Source organism: Coregonus clupeaformis, chromosome 20 (assembly GCF_020615455.1).
Source record: "Coregonus clupeaformis isolate EN_2021a chromosome 20, ASM2061545v1, whole genome shotgun sequence".
In the NCBI taxonomy this organism is placed as follows: domain Eukaryota; kingdom Metazoa; phylum Chordata; class Actinopteri; order Salmoniformes; family Salmonidae; genus Coregonus; species Coregonus clupeaformis.
In genome coordinates, this window is record NC_059211.1 from 23,441,752 (window position 1) to 23,459,677 (window position 17,926).

At 43.8% G+C, this 17,926-nt stretch overlaps 2 protein-coding genes across 4 annotated transcripts in view; one reads left to right on the forward strand and one right to left on the reverse strand.

The window, feature by feature from the left end:
• Positions 1-1,199: 1,199 nt before the first annotated feature.
• On the reverse strand, positions 1,200-5,322 carry LOC121533330 (biogenesis of lysosome-related organelles complex-1 subunit 2). The gene is made up of 5 exons (XM_041839160.2): positions 5,116-5,322; positions 4,126-4,242; positions 3,802-3,921; positions 3,584-3,688; positions 1,200-3,094 (listed from the first exon to the last, which is right to left on the reverse strand). The coding sequence occupies exons 1-5, from the start codon at positions 5,288-5,290 to the stop codon at positions 3,063-3,065; spliced, it is 549 nt and encodes a 182-aa protein (XP_041695094.1). The 5' UTR covers positions 5,291-5,322; the 3' UTR covers positions 1,200-3,062.
• Positions 5,323-5,348: 26 nt separating this feature from the next.
• The window catches only part of LOC121533329 (ubiquitin carboxyl-terminal hydrolase 24-like), a 44,351-nt gene continuing 31,773 nt past the window's right edge, over positions 5,349-17,926 (forward strand). For 2 of the 3 annotated variants that reach the window (XM_045205417.1, XM_041839158.2), the window contains exons 1-10: positions 5,349-6,102; positions 15,630-15,798; positions 15,956-16,023; positions 16,244-16,387; positions 16,510-16,632; positions 16,713-16,748; positions 16,893-16,958; positions 17,255-17,320; positions 17,440-17,514; positions 17,750-17,908. In XM_045205417.1, the coding sequence (XP_045061352.1) occupies positions 5,824-6,102; positions 15,630-15,798; positions 15,956-16,023; positions 16,244-16,387; positions 16,510-16,632; positions 16,713-16,748; positions 16,893-16,958; positions 17,255-17,320; positions 17,440-17,514; positions 17,750-17,908 (1,185 nt within the window). In that variant the 5' untranslated portion in view covers positions 5,349-5,823. The remainder of the gene's footprint in view (positions 6,103-15,629; positions 15,799-15,955; positions 16,024-16,243; positions 16,388-16,509; positions 16,633-16,712; positions 16,749-16,892; positions 16,959-17,254; positions 17,321-17,439; positions 17,515-17,749; positions 17,909-17,926) is intronic. The other variant, XM_045205418.1, reaches the window with a different exon arrangement.

Here is a 17,926-nt window from a genome sequence, read left to right on the forward strand (position 1 = left end):
TACACCATGATTTTTCCGGTCCAGCCCACTTGGGAATAGATTTTCCTCCATGTGGCCCCTGAGCTAAAATGAGTTTGACACCCCTGCACTAGAGTATCTTTTCAAGTGGTTTTATTCGATTAGACACTGCATTTGGTAACAAAAACAACAAAGTTAAGACGCAGTTTGTTGTTGTGATTTAAAAATGGAAGTTTGTTATTGACGTTCATTGATTAATAGTTTAGTGAGTGTTGGTCATAGAGGAACACGGCTATCACTGTTGGAATCTGTGCGGTAGCAGCTTTCAAATGGTGTATCGTTTGTGTAGATAACTTATACTTATCTGTCTACGAATATACGGGCATGCACGGTTTCAAAATACAGTACTGGTTTTTCTATATGCTTATATACTTGCTTGGAGTCTGAATATTATTTAATTTGGCCAACAACAGTTTAGCTAGATTCACAGTTGAGACGCTTCTCGTTCCAGTAGCATTCAGGTATTCACACGTTTAAAAACCGTACTACGTCATTGTTTATTGTTTGAGATTGCGGGAGGAGTACCCCGGATATGGGGAACCTCGTGATGAAGAGGTTAATGCAAAGCGCTATGTCTGGAGAAAACCAGGCACAGCTCATCACCTGTCTAACACCATCCCTACTGTGAAGCATGGTGGTAGGAGCATCATGCTATGGGGATGCTTTTCAGCGGCAGGGACTGTGAAACTGGTAAGGATAGAGGGAACAATCAATGGAGCCAAACACAGGCAAATCCTTGATGAGAATCTGCTTCAGAGTGCAAACGACCTTAAACTTTGGCAAAGATTTACGTTCCAACAGGACAATGACCCCAAGCATACAGCCAAAGCAATGCTGGAATGGCTTCAGAACAAGAATGTCCTTGTGTGGCCCAGCCAAAGCACAAACTTGAACCCATTAAATCTGTGGGAAAACTTGAAGATTGCTGTTCACCACCACTCCCCAAATCGAATTTAACAGAGCTTGAGAAAATCTGCGAGGAAGAATGGGAGAAAATCGATGTGCAAAGCTGATACAGACATTAGACGACTCAACACTGTAATCGCTGCCAAAGGTGCTTCTACAAAGTATTGATTCAGTGAATACTTTTGTAAATGAGGTATTTCATGTGTCCAATGTTATTATAGGATAGTGTGTAGAATAGCGGACCCAGAGTAGCCAAGGGAGGTGATAGGTGGGAATGAGGAGTATACAAAGCAATACTTTAATATATTACAGACGCAGGATTTCAGGATACATGGCTTGCCTCAAACAGTTGTCCATAGCAGCAACATTAAAGATACGAAAACTCACAAAAATGACGTATGACGGCAAGTCTAAAGCTCAGCCCCTCAATAGGGTTCCTACTGCAGCTAATACTAGGCCTAAATGCTAAACATATCTAGGGATTACCCCTTTTTCCAGCTCTAAACAGAGCCCAACTCTCCCCTTACTGGAACTAAAGAGAGTCTACCAGAACAGCCTAAATCAACTGCCTGTACAAAACAGGATGCAACAAACTGCTATGGAGCACAATGTAAAATGGTGTTCAACCTTGAGCTGAGCGAAAAGGACAGCATTTATCACTTTATGCCTCAACTCCACCCACACTTAATAAACAATGAGAATGAGCATTTAATTACAATAACTTGACTTTGTTAATTAGACCAGGTAACACAATGGAAACTATAATTGAAGTTAATCGCATTCATTAGTTTAAATGACCATATTTAGTCATGTACACTTAGTTTAAAAGACAGCGCTACATTGAATACAGGAGTGTAAAACTAATTCCATGGAGGGCAGCTCTGCAGGTTTTTTGTTTTTCCTTTCAATTAAGCCCTAGACAACCAGGTGTGGGGAGTTCCTTACTAATTTGTGACCTTAATTCATCAATCAAGTACAAGGGAGGAGTGAAAACCTGCAGCCACTCGGCCGGCCCTCCGTGGAATGAGTGACACCTGTGATCTATTAGAACATGATTAGAACTACTCAGGGAGTCAAAGCATGGGCGAACTACACGCTAATTATCTAACTCACCACACCTGGCTTAAACCTGCGCAACCAACTCTGTAACAAACAATTAAGGGCAGGAACACCTAAACTGGTAGATAGCTATGCATGGCAATGGACTAGTGCACTTTATCCATGTGGGTTAGAATTAGGAGTTAAGTTTAAGGTTCCGGGTTAAGGTTAGGGAAAATGGAAATACATTTTAGGTCCCCACGAGGATAAAATAACAAAACGTATGTGTGGTTGATTGGGTTCCAGGGGAGGTTTCTGTGGAAATGTAATGTGAATCAATAATGTTCTCTGGGAGAGTCTCCACCACACTGTCTCAGATTAATAAAAGTTACCACAGAATCTTACAAACACACACACAGAATTGCAGTACGAACATGGAGTACCGCTGCCATCTGCTGGTCAAATGACGACATCAGTTTCTTTAACAAATGTATTTTCAGTTCAAAATTAATGTTTTTAGATGATACATTTTACACATGCTACAATCACACATGTATGGCAATGATTTTAAGGGACAGTAGTAGTCACACAATCAACAAAGTATCAAAAATAATTGTGTAATGTTAATTCAGTTCATGATGCCAGGAGCACAGGAAAACGTTTAAAGAAGCTAAAGTCCTAGGTTAGAAGGAGGGTGGTGATTATACAGTAGTGTGCACCAGGGCAGGGGACAATTTGGGATAACCTCAGTAAATCCAGGAAGCAAATTGCAATTTTGACAGGACTAACAGAGTGACCTGGATTGTTACCAACAAGAATATGGACACAAACTACCCAAAGCCCCATCTACACCTGGTATTAAGATGCAACTTTAACGATCCAACCAAAATGATAATCCTAGGTGTAACATCTGGGATATCCCTCCAACCAACCCCAGGCTGCCCTATACCTCTCTATATCAGGCTGATGTTGTAGAGGTGTGGGTCTGCTTCCTCAGATCATATGTGTTAGGTTTGGTCTACAGCTGGGGTGAAGGAGGACCAGTACACCTCAGGCCTCCATCAACCCCCCTTCCTCCTATTATCCTTCCATAACCCTCCTCATCGCTTCTCCAGTTTCTTGAACTTGGCCTCTGCAAAGAGACAGACAAAGAGATGAACTCAACTTCCTGCAGCCAAGTCACACACACACAGGAGAAGTGTCCAGGGGAAGTGTATTTTTAGCTGTTGATTTGGGACAGTGTGCTAGCGCTCTCTGCTGTTGGAGCTCAGGGTGGAGAGGTAAACTCAAACAGCAGAGGGTGTTCTCAGGCTGTCCCAAATCAAAGCCCTAACATTCATGTTGAGCTGAACACTGGAGCATGGCTATTATTAGTACATCTGCAATAGAGTCTGATAACACATGCTAATAAAGATGCCATAGAGACTCAGACTGAGAATACAGATATGTATTTATATCGACCACTTCTTCTCCCTAGTCAGTCTGGTGAGGGTTACACACTGGAACTCAGTAGGCTGTTCTCCCCTTACAGCCCTGGTATAAATATAGACCTGCAATATGACTATATGGTCTGTGTCTCCACAGGCATGCTACTCTGTGTGTGTGGGTGTGTCTGTCTTACCCAGCTTCTTGGAGTAGGTGTCCAGTTTGTAAGCGGCCTGCTCCAGAGATGACACTTGTTCCTCTATTTGATTTATCTGGTCTAAGTAGGGCTGCAGGCTGGCGTCTGCAACACACACAATAAAATAAAAAAGTCAGCTAAATTAAGGTTATATTTTGTTTTCTTAAATACCTATGTGAATTTCGTCCCCTTCACGTTTGAAGGGCTAATAAACATACACTTGTGGTTGAGGTCCTGCAGGTTCCTGGTGATGTTGATGCTGATGTCTTTCATCTCCATGTACTTCAGACTGGTCAGCTTGTTCATGTTCTCCAGTAGATGATAGTCCTCACAGGTGCCTGGGAGAGGAGGAAAACGGGGGAGCATGAGAATTAGATTTTCTCCACAACAGGAGATTTTTATGACAGTTGTTGTTATCCTGAAGACAAGACAGTATATAGTTTGCGACTATATAGGCCTGTATAGACAACATAGATGGAGAGACAGACAGAGGGAGACAAGCAGACATGCAGGAAGACAGACAGATATACAGACAGACAGACCAGTGAGTTCTCCTTGTAGGAAGACAGCCATCTTATCGAACATGTCTGTACAGAGTTCATTGATGTCTGGCTCTGCTGGCTCTACAGCCTCCTCTGCAGTCTCCACCCCACCGTCACCTACACACAGACATATAGTAGTTACACCATATTCATTTCTGAGCAACATCCCACCTCCTGATGATGTTGCTGGCCACTCACTCAGATTTTAACTAACAGGTCTCAAAGTCCTCTAAGGAGGAAGGACGAATTTGCCACTCTCTTTGTAGGCCTACTGCATTCTAATGTGTTGCAACATAACAAGGTACTAACACCAAACTCATCTGAGCAGATAGATGGCCACAGAGCAATCAAATAGCTAACTAGCTACGTTTCTAATCTTCTTCCTTTCAATAACTAAAACAGAAACAGCGCATCAACATGCATCCAGGACGTCTCTATTCGTCCATCTGTGTTTGTAGACCTGTTACCATTAGAGGGCGTATTGACTTTGGAAGCCAAAACAGCCAACCATCTTTAAACGTGAATCGCTTAAATTGCGGTACGCTTCTAGAAACATAAAACCCTCTTTCATATCACATCAAAAATAAATAATACATGCAAAATACATACAATTACTGTACACTATTTTAACAGTTGCAGCCGACAGTATTTTTCAGTGAAAACATGTTTGTGGCATCTGTCTTACATTTACACACAAGTGTTCAGAGATACAGATAGCTAATTAGTACAGGTAGTCCACTGTCTCCATCCGTTTTCTGTAAACAAGCGCTGTAACATGGAAATATGGCCACATGGGAACCCTAAACGTAACCTTTTTTATTATGTGTCATTTCTCGCCGATCTGAAAGATAAGGTCTTTATGTTATTCAGACCGAGGCTATCGGCTCTTAACCTCCCCCTGAAGACCCCTTAGTCCAATGACTCTTCGGTGTAATGGAACTGAGTCATGATCAAGGGCTAGCTAGAAGCTAGCTTGCGAGCACCACTCACTGCTGTTGATGGGCTTCTTGGGCGCCGCAGGCACAACCTCCTGGCCCTCAGAGGTAGTCTCGCCAGGCTCTCCTCGGGGTTCTGAGCTCCCTCCCAGGCTGAGGACGGTGGGATGGGCCAGGGAAACTCTGGAGATGCTGTCCATCGCAGCAGCCTCCTCTCCCGTGGCCGCCATTTTGCCTCTCGCCAGTCACATGATGCAACGCTTCACGTGACATTTATTATTTGCCGCCCCCTCTAATTCCGAATTCGAGCCACACCCTTTCCCTTGACAGGTGCCTCACCATAGCGCAAACAATAATACCACGATTAATGTAGCTATAGTGTTCCTATTCATATTGATTGATAGTTTTATATTCTATTGTTTTCAGATTGTTCGAGTGTAACGTTAGAGAGCGCGAGCTTTCCATGCTGTTTTGCCTGTATTAATGTTGTATTATGAACACTTCGAATCAGTGTGAATCATGTTAGTTTGAAGTGTTTGCAGAGCTAGTCAACCTTACGTTATGTTTTGGGCTAAAAAGGGGGCTCCTCGGTCCTCTGTTCTGGTAATGGGTGGGTCAGGATGGTGACGCTCTACGCAGGAAGCGTCCAGTGAACCATCGTGACAGCCTGTGTGTGACTGTAAACATGGCGCCGTGCACGGCTACAGGGCTGTGCTGTTTTACACCCCGTTTCTAGCTAGCCTGAGACGCACACAACCTAACCATGGAGACAGAAGAGGAACAACACATGACGACCCTCCTCTGCATGGGTTTCCCAGATCCTGTTGCTATACGTAAGGCGCTACGCCTGGCGAAAAACGACATCAACGAGGCTGTGGCGCTCCTGACCAACGAAAGCCCCGGGCTTGGGTATGGATATGAGCCGATGGAGAGTGGCCCTGCCCCGGGCCCCTGCCCCAGTGGAGACGGGGAGACCAGCGGGCGGACTGGGACTGGAGGGTTTGACCCACCTCCCGCTTACCACGATGTGGTGGAGAGTGAGGTAAGACTGAAGGATGGTAGCTCGCTGGCTTCGTTAGTTAGCTAGAACACCATCACCAAGCTAGTTAGCATCAAAAGCTAGCGATGCCGGCTAGATAGGGAGAAAGGGCTCGCTCATAGCATTCCAAAGCGCGCTGCACTCATGCCTTGCTGTCAAAATAGGGAGGGAAAACACGCGGCTTGCGCTACTTAATTTCTCAATTGTCGGGCTGCAAAATTCGACAGACTCCGGCTAGTTGAATTGCATATTCAGTACTTTGATGATCAGTATTGAAATTGGGTGCACTAACCAACATCATAAACGTAGATGTGCCTAGCTTGTTGGTTACTGTAGCTAGCTATCCCAGCGCTTGGGGGAGGGGATATGGTCGATGCGCGAATCTACATGGGCAAACCAGCGGGTTGGTTAACTTTAAACAACTAGTTAGTGTTTTGCAATAGTTGCCGATAAAGGTCTGCAGAGAGTGAATGTGGTGATCTCCGCACTCTTGGGAAAATGCATGTCTGCATACAACTGAGTAGAATATAGTGGAGCTACCTTACCAACGTAGCTACGCTAGCTGGCTAAATAGCGGTAACGTTACTAGAGGAGTGAGACGCTGCGATTTCGCAACCGCCTGTGGCTAAACTGATATGGCCATTTTGTGCTAAACATTTTATAATCAAAGCTCTTTAAACTGTTCCTAGTCCACTGACAATGTGATGTCTCACGTACCCGTCAGAACCACAGGTCTACATTTCTGAACACCAGCTTGCCAGAAGATACCGAGCCTACCGTTATGCTTGTTTACACTGAGCTGCACTGGTGTTGGAACACAATCATGGTTACATACAAGTGGAATTGGCAGCGTTTTAGCAACATGAAATCTTATAAAAATCTCTTCAGATACAACGGCAGGAAGAATGTGACACTTTTAAAAACATTTTCTGACAAGCGAGCACTTAGATATGGTCATTTTCACGTTTTCATAAATTCATAGAATGTTTGTGAAAATTCTATAGCAATATAGAATGGGAAAGCAGCTGTGCGTTTGGACAATTAATAGACACTACAGTAAATAAAATGTAATAAAAACATCAGTCTTGTCCAGGACCAGATTCTACGCAGACCGGTGCACCATAGCCAATCAGAGCTACAGTAGGCCTATATGCAAATAAACCATTTGCCACACAGACCTGCCATCATTCACTTTGAACTGGACTGTCTTTACAGGCAGTAGCAACAGCGCGATTTTAGATAATTAGAACGCATTTGCCAAAAGCTACAAAATACACCTGAATGGATTTCTGCAAATATGTAAATACCACAGGAGTCTTATATTTTGGAACTTCACAGTCCTATTGATCAAACCATGAAAAGTTAGGCTATCTCTCACTCAGTTGCTTATGCACATCAACAACAACAAAAAGATCAACAACTAATGCTAGCCAGAGCGAGATGAGGTAAAATCTAATGAGGGAACATTGGATAAACCCTCTCAAACTTTTTCAGTTTGTTGGCCATCAAAATTGCACTGATAAACGATGGGGAATAGTAGCCTGCTCGTTCTTCTGCAGCTTGCCTTCCAATGCATGCTTGTCCCAACCCATGTTTTGACAACTGAATGGGAACTTGCCTGCCCACCCATTTGATCGATGCCAAATGCATTTGATATGCTAACTGTGGATAACAGTCATTCAAGTTCAGCATAACTAGCTAGCTAGCAAAGCGATTCACATTTCTTGCTAGCTAACCAAATGACACCTGCAGCTCTAGCTATAGCCACCGAAAAAACGATGTGAGGGGAAAAAGTCGGTCACTCACCCACTCCTCCAATGACATCACATCCTCCCAGAAGCTAGCTAGCTAAAATTAGGCTCTGTGTTTTTAGCTTGCTAAATAAATAGCTAGCTACATAAATAGATACGTTAGCCCAGGGGTCTCAAACTCAATCAGCGCACAGGCCGTATTGAAAAAAACAAATTCACAGGCCACATAGCCAATTTGTTTTACAAAAAAAACTTGCAACTGCGACCCAAACTGGCCATTGTTTTATTAGAAAAAATATGGCCCTTTTTATAATGTCCACTTATGTACATAGGATGTTGTATAGCATTTTAACATATTAAAACAAAAGAAGAGATACATAATATTTGTCCAGCCTTTACTGCTATGCTTGCAGATGTGCATAATCAAAAAGTATTTCATAACTCCAAATAGCAAATGTACCGATAGGATGTTGTAACATTTAGCTCAGTTGGTAGAGCATGGCGTTTGCAACGCCAGGGTTGTGGGTTCGATTCCCACGGGGGGCCAGTATGAAAATGTATGCACTCACTAACTGTAAATCGCTCTGGATTAGAGCGTCTGCTAAATGACTAAAATGTAAATGTTACTTTTTGGCGGCCAGACCAAATTCACATAGAAATGTGACTTATAGATCTATCATTCTACTTGAAAGCAAGTCTAAGAAGCGGTAGATCTGTTCTAATTTTGGTTATGGAAAATATATTTCATAGCAGTTTAGATGGTTCAATGATTCTCTACACTATGCTAGCTTATTTTGTCACATAAACTGAAATTAGACGAACTATTAGAGTTTTAGCAACCAGGAAATGCTGGAGCAATTTCTGCATAGATCAACTTTAAAACATTTAAAACATTTTTTTGCACTGCATGGATCACCGGTGCGGTTGAATGTATGGTGCACTCAAAATGTATTGTATACTGAACAAAATCATAAATGCAACATGTAAAGTGTTGGTCCCATGTTTCATGAACTGAAATAAAAGATCCCAGAAATTTTCCATACGCACAAAAAGCTTATTTGTCTCAAATTTTGTGCACAAATTTGTTTACGTTCCTGTTAGTGAGCATTTCTCCTTTGCCAAGCTAATCCATCCACCTGACAGTTGTGGCATACCAAGAAGCTGATTAAACAGCATGATCATTAAACTGGTGCACCTTGTGCTAGGGACAATAAAAGGCCACTCTAAAATGTCACACAACCCAATGCCACAGATGTCTCAAGTTTTGAGGGAGTGTGCAATTGGCATGCTGACTGCAGGAATGTCTACCAGAGCTGTTGCCAGAGAATTGAATGTTAATTTCTCTACCATAAGCCGCCTCCAACGTCATTTTAGAGAATTTGGCAGTACGTCCAACCGGCCTCACAACCACAGGCCTCACAACCGCAGACCACGTATAACCACACCAGCCCAGGACATCCACATCCGGCTTCTTCACCTGCGGGATCGTCTGAGACCAGCCACCTGGACAGCTGATGCAACTGAGGAGTATTTCTGTCTGTAATAAAGCCCTTTTGTGGGGAAAAAATCATTCTGATTGGCTGGGCCTGGCTCCCAAGTGGGTGGACCTATGTCCTCCCAGGCCACCCATGGCTGCACCCCTGCCCAGTCATGTGAAATCCATAGATGAGTTCCTAATGGATTTATTTCAATTGAATGATTTCCTTATATGAACAGTAAAATCATTGAAATTGTTGCATGTTGTGTTTATATTTTTGTTCAGTATAGTTGAGTAGCCAGCCTAGGTTACTGCTCAAATGTTGCTGTAATAGGCCTACATGTTTCTCCTTTGCATGTTGTTTTGTTGCAGGTTTAGTTTTTATTCATTGGCAAGCTTTAAAAACCGAAGCCAGACTGCAACAATTTAATAGCCTGTACACTTTCCCTGCGCTGTAAACGGGCACACTAAAGCAGCGCAATTGACGTTGAATTCACCGATGCAAGCGCATCAGGTGGTCCTCTGTAGCTCAGCTGGTAGAGCACGGCGCTTGTAACGCCAAGGTAGTGGGTTCGATCCCCGGGACCACCCATACAGTCATGCGTGCATAAATTTTTGTGTAAGTCGCTTTGGATAAAAGCGTCTGCTAAATGGCATATTATATTATAATTTCATAAAGTAGATGACTCAACTGCTGACTCATTTATACTCGCTTGTGTGTCCTATTCGGCCCGCGGGCCTTATGTTTGACACATGCGCTAGCCTATTAACCACATTATGACTGACTTGTGATCATTGTCCTTGCTAATTTGATTGTATTGACATTCCCAGCCTTAGTTACAGTCGTCAGTTTTTTGTTCAAAATATTGAGTCATTGAAACAGTGCATCTCGAATGGGTGGAGGCAGCAAACGATGTACCTGACAACCTGATAGCAATATTCTTTGGACTACTAAGAAATGTATTGGTGAATTATATTCATCATGCATTGACGGCCTACACCGGGTTTGGCTGGTGTAGGCCGTCATTGTAAATAAGAATTTGTTCTTAACTGACTTGCCTAGTTAAATAAAGGTTAAATAAAAAAGAAATACAAAAAACTACATCCATCTATGCTGCCAACAATGCCTTACTGTACGTCATGGAATTTTTAGTAAAATCGAACTATTTTGTAAACCTCTTATAAAGTTGGTTTTGAAGCATAAACTGGGAATTTCATATTTTTGACATTTTGTTTGTTTCATATCTGCAAAGTAGTTAAAACGTTGTCAGTTCCACTTTAAAGGCTCCTCATGGTCAATCCCATACTATCTCTACCCGGCACAGCCAGAAGAGGACTGGCCACCCCTCAGAGCCTGGTTCCCCTCTAGGTTTCTTCCTAGGTTCCTGCCTTTCATGGGAGTTTTTCCTAGCCACCGTGCTTCTACATCAGCATTGCTTGCTGTTTGGGGTTTTAGGCTGGGTTTCTGTATAGCACTTTGTGACATCTGCTGAAGTAAAAAGGGCTTCATAAATACATTTGATCGATACAGCATTTACTGTGATGGGGCCTCCACAGAAGTCAGAGCATTCATACTTCTTGCGCTTAAATTGGTCTGCACCGCAGCACTCGTAGTGATTCAGGGCTAATCTCTACAACCATCCAGCAAATTACAAGCAACTGGCTAAACGAAAAGACAAGACCTTACCTCTTCTGAGATGTTGGAGTCCGTTTCCCGGTGCTTGACATAGGAGCTCAGCCAAGATAGCATGAAGTAAAAAGACTGCACAGTTTTCCCACCTGCATCTCCATCCCAAATCTCCCCATTGCCCCCCAAGCAAATTTAGCCTAAGTTTAGGTTATTGTTTATATGTGTATTTCACACTATGTCCAGGTAAAAATTGGAGTATAATGCTTGTATGGATGTCAACCCCAATACATGTTCATGTCATCAATCAACTGCATTACAGTTAAAAACTACTTTGACTACAACCACCAATTTCGGTATGCTAGCTATGCTACCAGCTTATGCAAATGGCTGTTAGCATTTAGCAGTCACTTTTTCTACACCTGAAAAGGGACGACTTCTAAATGTTATGCAGTGAAAACAGACAAATATATCCAAATCGGATTTTAGTAATCATTTTGTGGGCCTGTTACAATGCCTTTATCATGACGGATTTGACAAATATCCACTTTGTTAGATCAGATTTGTTAAATTTGCGCCAATCCACCATCCTTCTATCCCCCACGGTCTACATTCCATTGACCTCTTTACCGCATCTATTCCCATTACCTCCCCGATCTCTTTCCAGGAGATCTCTTTCCAGGAGTTTTTCGTGTCTTTGAAATCCCTACACAAGGTATCATAAAGATTTGTATTTATTTGTGAAGTTGTTCTGATAGCCTTTCTTCAAAGTTCTCCATGTTTGTTGTCAAGGAAGTGAGTTTGCGTTTATACAGGATGTACCGCCTCCACCTACCGTGAACCAATTATGTCAATGCGGAGCTATACGGAGCCCTCCATATTGTTACAACATTTGGGAGGCGCACAGCATCGCCGTACAGAGCTCATTTTGGCCTCCGCAAGCCTCTGGAGGTTCCGCAATTGCGTCACACCCTCTGTACGGAGCCTCCGGACCGCAATGCAGGATCAAACATAAATTGGCCTTTAGACACCGTGGAGCTGGCGCAAGATATGGGTCGGAAACTTACCTCAATGCAGGGATGAGATTAACCCAATATTGGACTAAAGGAGCCTAACGTTACTCCTTAGCCCATGTTCTGTTTAAAGGCGAAATTGCTCTGCTAGCCAAAACCGACAAATACTTAATCTAAACGTGAATAGATTCTCAATTGCGGTACGGTTCTAGAGATTATATAATAATAATAATAATAATATGCCATTTAGCAGACGCTTTTATCCAAAGCGACTTACAGTCATGTGTGTATAAATTTTTACGTATGGGTGGTCCCAGGGATCGAACCCACTAACCTGGCATTACAAGCACCATGCTCTACCAATTGAGCTACAGAGGACCACAGGGAAGGAAATAATTTCACAAATACAAAATACACACAATATGGCAGTGTGGGAATACTAACCCTATAAACGTGTGTAGCAATTTAACCTTTAGTGTTTAGAAAATTATTTCTCACTGATATGAAAGATAAGGTCCTTTATGTTTCCAAAACCGTACCGTAAGTGATGCGTGTCAATGTTCAGACCGAGCGTCTGGGCTCTTAACAAAACTCCCCCGTACAGAAGACGCCTTCATCCATTGACTCTTATGTGTAATCTAATGGAATTGAGAGTCATGATCAAGGGCTAGGATGGGACATGCCACTGTACTCCAAATTGTACCTTTATCCATACTGCTCCATCGAGAAGATTGAAATACATTTACATTTACGTCATTTAGCAGACTCTCTTATCCAGAGCGACTTACAGTTAGTGAGTACATACATCATTTTTTAAATTTTTTTATACTGGCCCCCCATGGGAATCGAACCCACAACCCTGGCATTGCAAACGCCATGCTCTACCAATTGAGCTACATCCCTGCCGGTCATTCACTCCCCTACCCTGGACGAATGACTGTGCGCCGCCCCATGGGTCTCCCGGTCGCGGCCGGCTACGACAGAGCCTGGATCTGAGCCTGGAAAATACTGCTGGTTTTCCTGGAAAACTGACTTTTCGTCCTCATTCTAGCTAGCAGTAGCCACCGCAGCCATTTTGGAATTCGATTCTCACGATTCTATGATTTTATTGCGATTCGATGTTCCAAACATATTGCTGCTGCAGAGGGACAAGGGAGAGCAATGATAAAATGAGTTTTGATCAGTCATGGAAATAAATGCTCTAAAGAAATTGTCTCCCTATTGAAAAATAATTTGGAGAACAAGCTATGAAGGAAAAATACTGGAATTTTGGTACAGCAAACTAGCAACAACAAAAAAATATTGCGATATTGTCAAAACGATACGACATATCATCTAAAATAATATCCCAATACGCAACTGTATCGACTTTCTTTCCCCCCCATCACTAGTGGCATATCCCATATCTGCATTGAGGTACGTTTTCCGACCCATATCTCGCGCTGGCTCCACGGTGTCTTAATGTAACCATGATTCCGTTCCGACCTCAGTGCAGCTCAATGTAAACAAGCGTAACTGTAGGGTCGGTATCTTCTTGGAAAAACACCAGCATAGCTGCAGTCTTAGCGAACTAGCTAGCTAGCTAGCTAGCTAGCATCAAATGTTTCCAGCTAGCTATTTTCTGAACATTAACGTTACAATGCCGGCAAATACAACTAGCTATCTAGGTAAGCGCTTATCAAAACACTGTTCAATAAGCCCCTACCTAGCTATCTAGTTAAAATACACGCTGATTGGAGACATCAGCATGTATTTCTGAATCTCAGTGTGTCACTAGAGTTTTGCATCTAATGCATTGATTCAGTATCGTATACAATCTCACTGTTTCATCAATCCTGACTTAACATTTGATCGGTTGTTTGACACAATTGTCCTGTGACGACCTCAGCTGGAGGACAGCTGTCAATCATGTACAGAATACAGCTGTCAATCATGTACAGAATAGGGGGAGGGGGTGGGTGCTTCAACAGCAGGTCAACAGTTGTCTGTTTTCACTCAGTAAATGCCATGCATAGAGAATGCACACCTGGAGATGCAGTAGTGCAAATAATTTGACTTCCAAACTGGACTGGTGAAGGTGAATGGTTATGGCTCTCACTTATCCAGTTTGCTCAGATCCGTGCTAATGAAGAAGAAAATGCCTCAGTAGACTATTGAAAGGAAGGAGAGGAGAGGAAGCCATTGTAGTGAGGATGAAGCTAGGGGAGGAGAGATGAACGGCAGAGGAGCAGAGAGGAGAAGAGGAGAGGAAGCCTAATGCCTAATGTGTAGCGGCCACCAGGTGTGTATCTCTCTAGGGTTAGGGTGGGTACGTCTCTGTTCGCTACACACAGTAGATCATGTCAGATGTATTCATCGCTGTGGGAAAAAGTGTGTAGGGTGACGTTGATCACCAGGGTGTGGGCATGTGTGTGTCTGGTGTTGTTGATTTAGTGGGATGTTTCTGTGCTGAAGACAAGCGGTCCCTAAGAAGAAACATGACACCGGGGTTACATTCAGTAGGGCACAGTGTTGCAAAATGTTCTGAAATGTTTTTAAATGTACCCCATTTTCCAGGAACAGTCTGCACTGTGACATCAAAGCAGCCTTGTTTTGTTTTTTAATTAAATGTGTCCGTCCAGGTTAGATTTGAAAAATATTTCACATTCAGACCATTGTGCAAGACACCCTCCCTCCCTCCATCCCACTCTTTCTCCTCCATGCTCTCTCCCTCTCCAGCTTGTTATGCATCTCTGCTGTTTGTGCCTTAGGAGGCATGTCACAGCTCTGTGGCCCTGCGTTGCCATTCTAATTATAGCTTTAGACACACACACACACACACACACACACACACACACACACACACAGTCTCATATGCCAGACTTACTGGGGGCTCAGTTACTTAGCTGCCCTGCACAACATACACACACACACTGCAACTCACACTCCCATAAAAACAAACACACCGGAAAGACACAGACACCACACCCTGTCCCCCTGAGAGAAGCCCAGAGCTTCAAAACAACACTAGTCCTGTTATTGTTACTGTGTTAATAGGCCTAATGCTGACAGGAAACAGTGCTAACAGTCTATTGGATCAGCAGTAGCTAGTTACTACTTGGGGATGTTTTTCTATCTATTAACCCAGATGTATCTATTTCTAGACTAAAACATCTTTCTATGGAGATTCTCCTATAAACATGCTTAGTGATCCTGGAGTTGACTCAATCTGGGAAACTGGCCACTTGTGTCTCCATAGTTAATCCACAGTTATTCTGTAAGCGGCAGGTCAACAGTTGTCCATATTTCTTAACCTCAGAAAGAGGTATCTGATTGGACTGTGCTGTTCAGAGGTTTCTGATTGGTAGGTGCTCCCCAACAGTGGAATGTTTGGCTGTTGACCTTTGTGTCTTAGAGAAAGGCTCATCTCCATGACTCCCTCCATCCATCCATCCAGAGTTCAACTTTCAATTTCTTTCTATGAAGGAGGAGTGCTGAAACCTGACGCTTCTCTCTCCCTCCCCCTCCCTCCCCCTTCCTCCTTCCATCCATCATATATTGGTATGCATTACTGAATGGGCAGAACACACACACACACACACACGCTCTCCTCTCTCTCATCCTGTTGACACTGTCATAAAGCATTATAAGTACAGTAGAACTATAAAGTGTTTGTGTTTCAGAGGAATAATGATGAGAATGGGAACTGTTCCGGGAGCAGTATGGAGTTCCCCACCACTAACCTGTATGAACTGGAGAGCAGAGTGTTCACTGACCACTGGTCCATCCCCTACAAGAGAGAGGAGTCATTGGGCAAATGTCTGGTCGCAGCCACCTGCCTAGCTAAACACGGTAAGAGAGAGTGAGTGAGTGTGTGGGCTTTGTGTCATGCTGTCCCTGTTGAATGCTTTTCACACATTCTTATTTTACACCCAGTTGCCAAACAACTAGAGTTTCTCCCTCGCTTTCTCCTCCTCTCACTTTCTTTCTCTCACACTCTATCTCTCAGGTCTGGCGGATGCAGATGAGAACTGTAAGCGGTTTATGGACCGGTGTATGCACGAGGCCTTTAAGAAGGTGAGTTGTGTGTGTGTGTATGCATGCATGAAGCCTTTAAGAAGATGAGGTGTGTGTGTGTATAAACATAACGCTTATGAGTGAGCGCTGTATAACCTGTTTATAACGCTTCCTTTCTTGAAACTGGCATTTTTTAACAAGACCGTTTGGTGTAATTTTGCCACTTTCACTGACTCTCCTTCCTCCTGCCCTCGCTCTCCCCCTTCTTGTCCCTCTCTAGCTCCTGACCAGTAGTGCGGTCCATAAGTGGGGGACAGAGATCCATGAGGGGATCTATAACATGTTGATGTTACTGGTGGAACTGGTGGCTGAGAGGGTCAAACAGGAACCCATACCTGTTGGGCTGATGGGAGTACTGGCTATGGTGGGTATACAAACACCTGTTGCATACAGTATATATACACACACACGCTGCTGCATCACATCTACACACCTCCCTTACAAAGGATAACCTTTCTTCCTCGCTCTCTCTCTCGCTGTGTGTAGGCCTTTAACCCAGACAATGAGTACCACTTTAAGAACCGTATGAAGGCATGTCAGAGGAACTGGAGCGAGGTGTTTGGAGAGGAAGCCATGTTCGCTGTTTCACCTAGCAACAACTACCAGAAGGTGAGGTCACGTGGTTGTTGCTCTAGGACAAAAAAAATGACTGACTGATCACCTATGTATGTGTGCTTTTATTTCTACAGGAGCCTCATGGTTGGCTGGTAGACTTGGTCAATCTGGTAAGCCCCACCTACACACACACACACACACACACACACACCTACCTCTGGGATAGTTCAGTGTTGTCGCTGTATTTAGCGATGTGACTGTGTGTTTCTGTCTCTTCATCTCTTCATGTCCTTTCTTTCTTGTTCTCTCTCTAGTTTGGAGAGATGGGAGGGTTCACTGCTATCCAGGCTAAACTCAATACAGAGGAGATAGAGATCGGGGTAAGGACACACAAACACACTCACACAGTCCTGAAGCCTCGCTCAGTTAAATGCTCCGTTGTGTGGCTACTCTTAGGCCTCCTTGTGTGAATCCTTCCTTTGAGGATTCTAACCGGAACCACACACACATTGATCCCTCTCACAGCCCAGACGATCTCCACCATTAGCATGTTAATCTCTCTCTGGCACCGGAGGATGCAGCTGCCCAAGCCCCCCCCCCACCCTCTCACCCGTGGGAGACGACCCACTCTGGTTTTTGAGAGTATGTTTGTATGTAACTGTCTGTCTTTTTGCAGTGTGTGTCCGCTCTGGTCCAGCCTCTAGCTGTGTGTGCAGAATACCTCAACTCCAGCCTGGTGCAGGTAAGGCATTTCCCTCCAACACACACTAAGACACGCATCAAACGGTACATCCACAGCATTGTTGATTAGTTAATGAGACTAATAATGACGTGTGTGTGTGTGTGTGTGTGTGTTTGTAGCCCATGTTGGATCCTGTTATCCATAAGATGATCACCTATGTTCAGAACCTTGAGGAGAAGGATCTCAAAGACAAGGTACCACAATACCCCCTGCTCTATATACCCACAATGCCCTGCTCTACATACCCTGGGAAGCTCTCGTAAACTTTAGAAATATAAGTGTCCAACGTCCAAAATGGTTCATTACGAGCTTCCAAGTCTGAAGCAACTCTTTGTTTCCCAGTCGGACTGTTCAGAGTTTCCTATGAACCCAGCATCAGGTGATGGCTCATAATTTGTATCCCCCCCCCCCTCTCCCCCTCTCCTGTAGAGGCTGGTGAGCATCCCAGAGCTGCTGTCGGCCATCAAGCTGCTGTGTATGAGGTTCCAGACCGCCCTGGTCACTGTGGTGGACGACCTGCGCCTGGACACTCTGCTACGCATGTTGAAGACTCCTCACTTTTCCACCAAAATGAACTCCCTCAAAGAGGTGAGAGGTCAGGGGTTA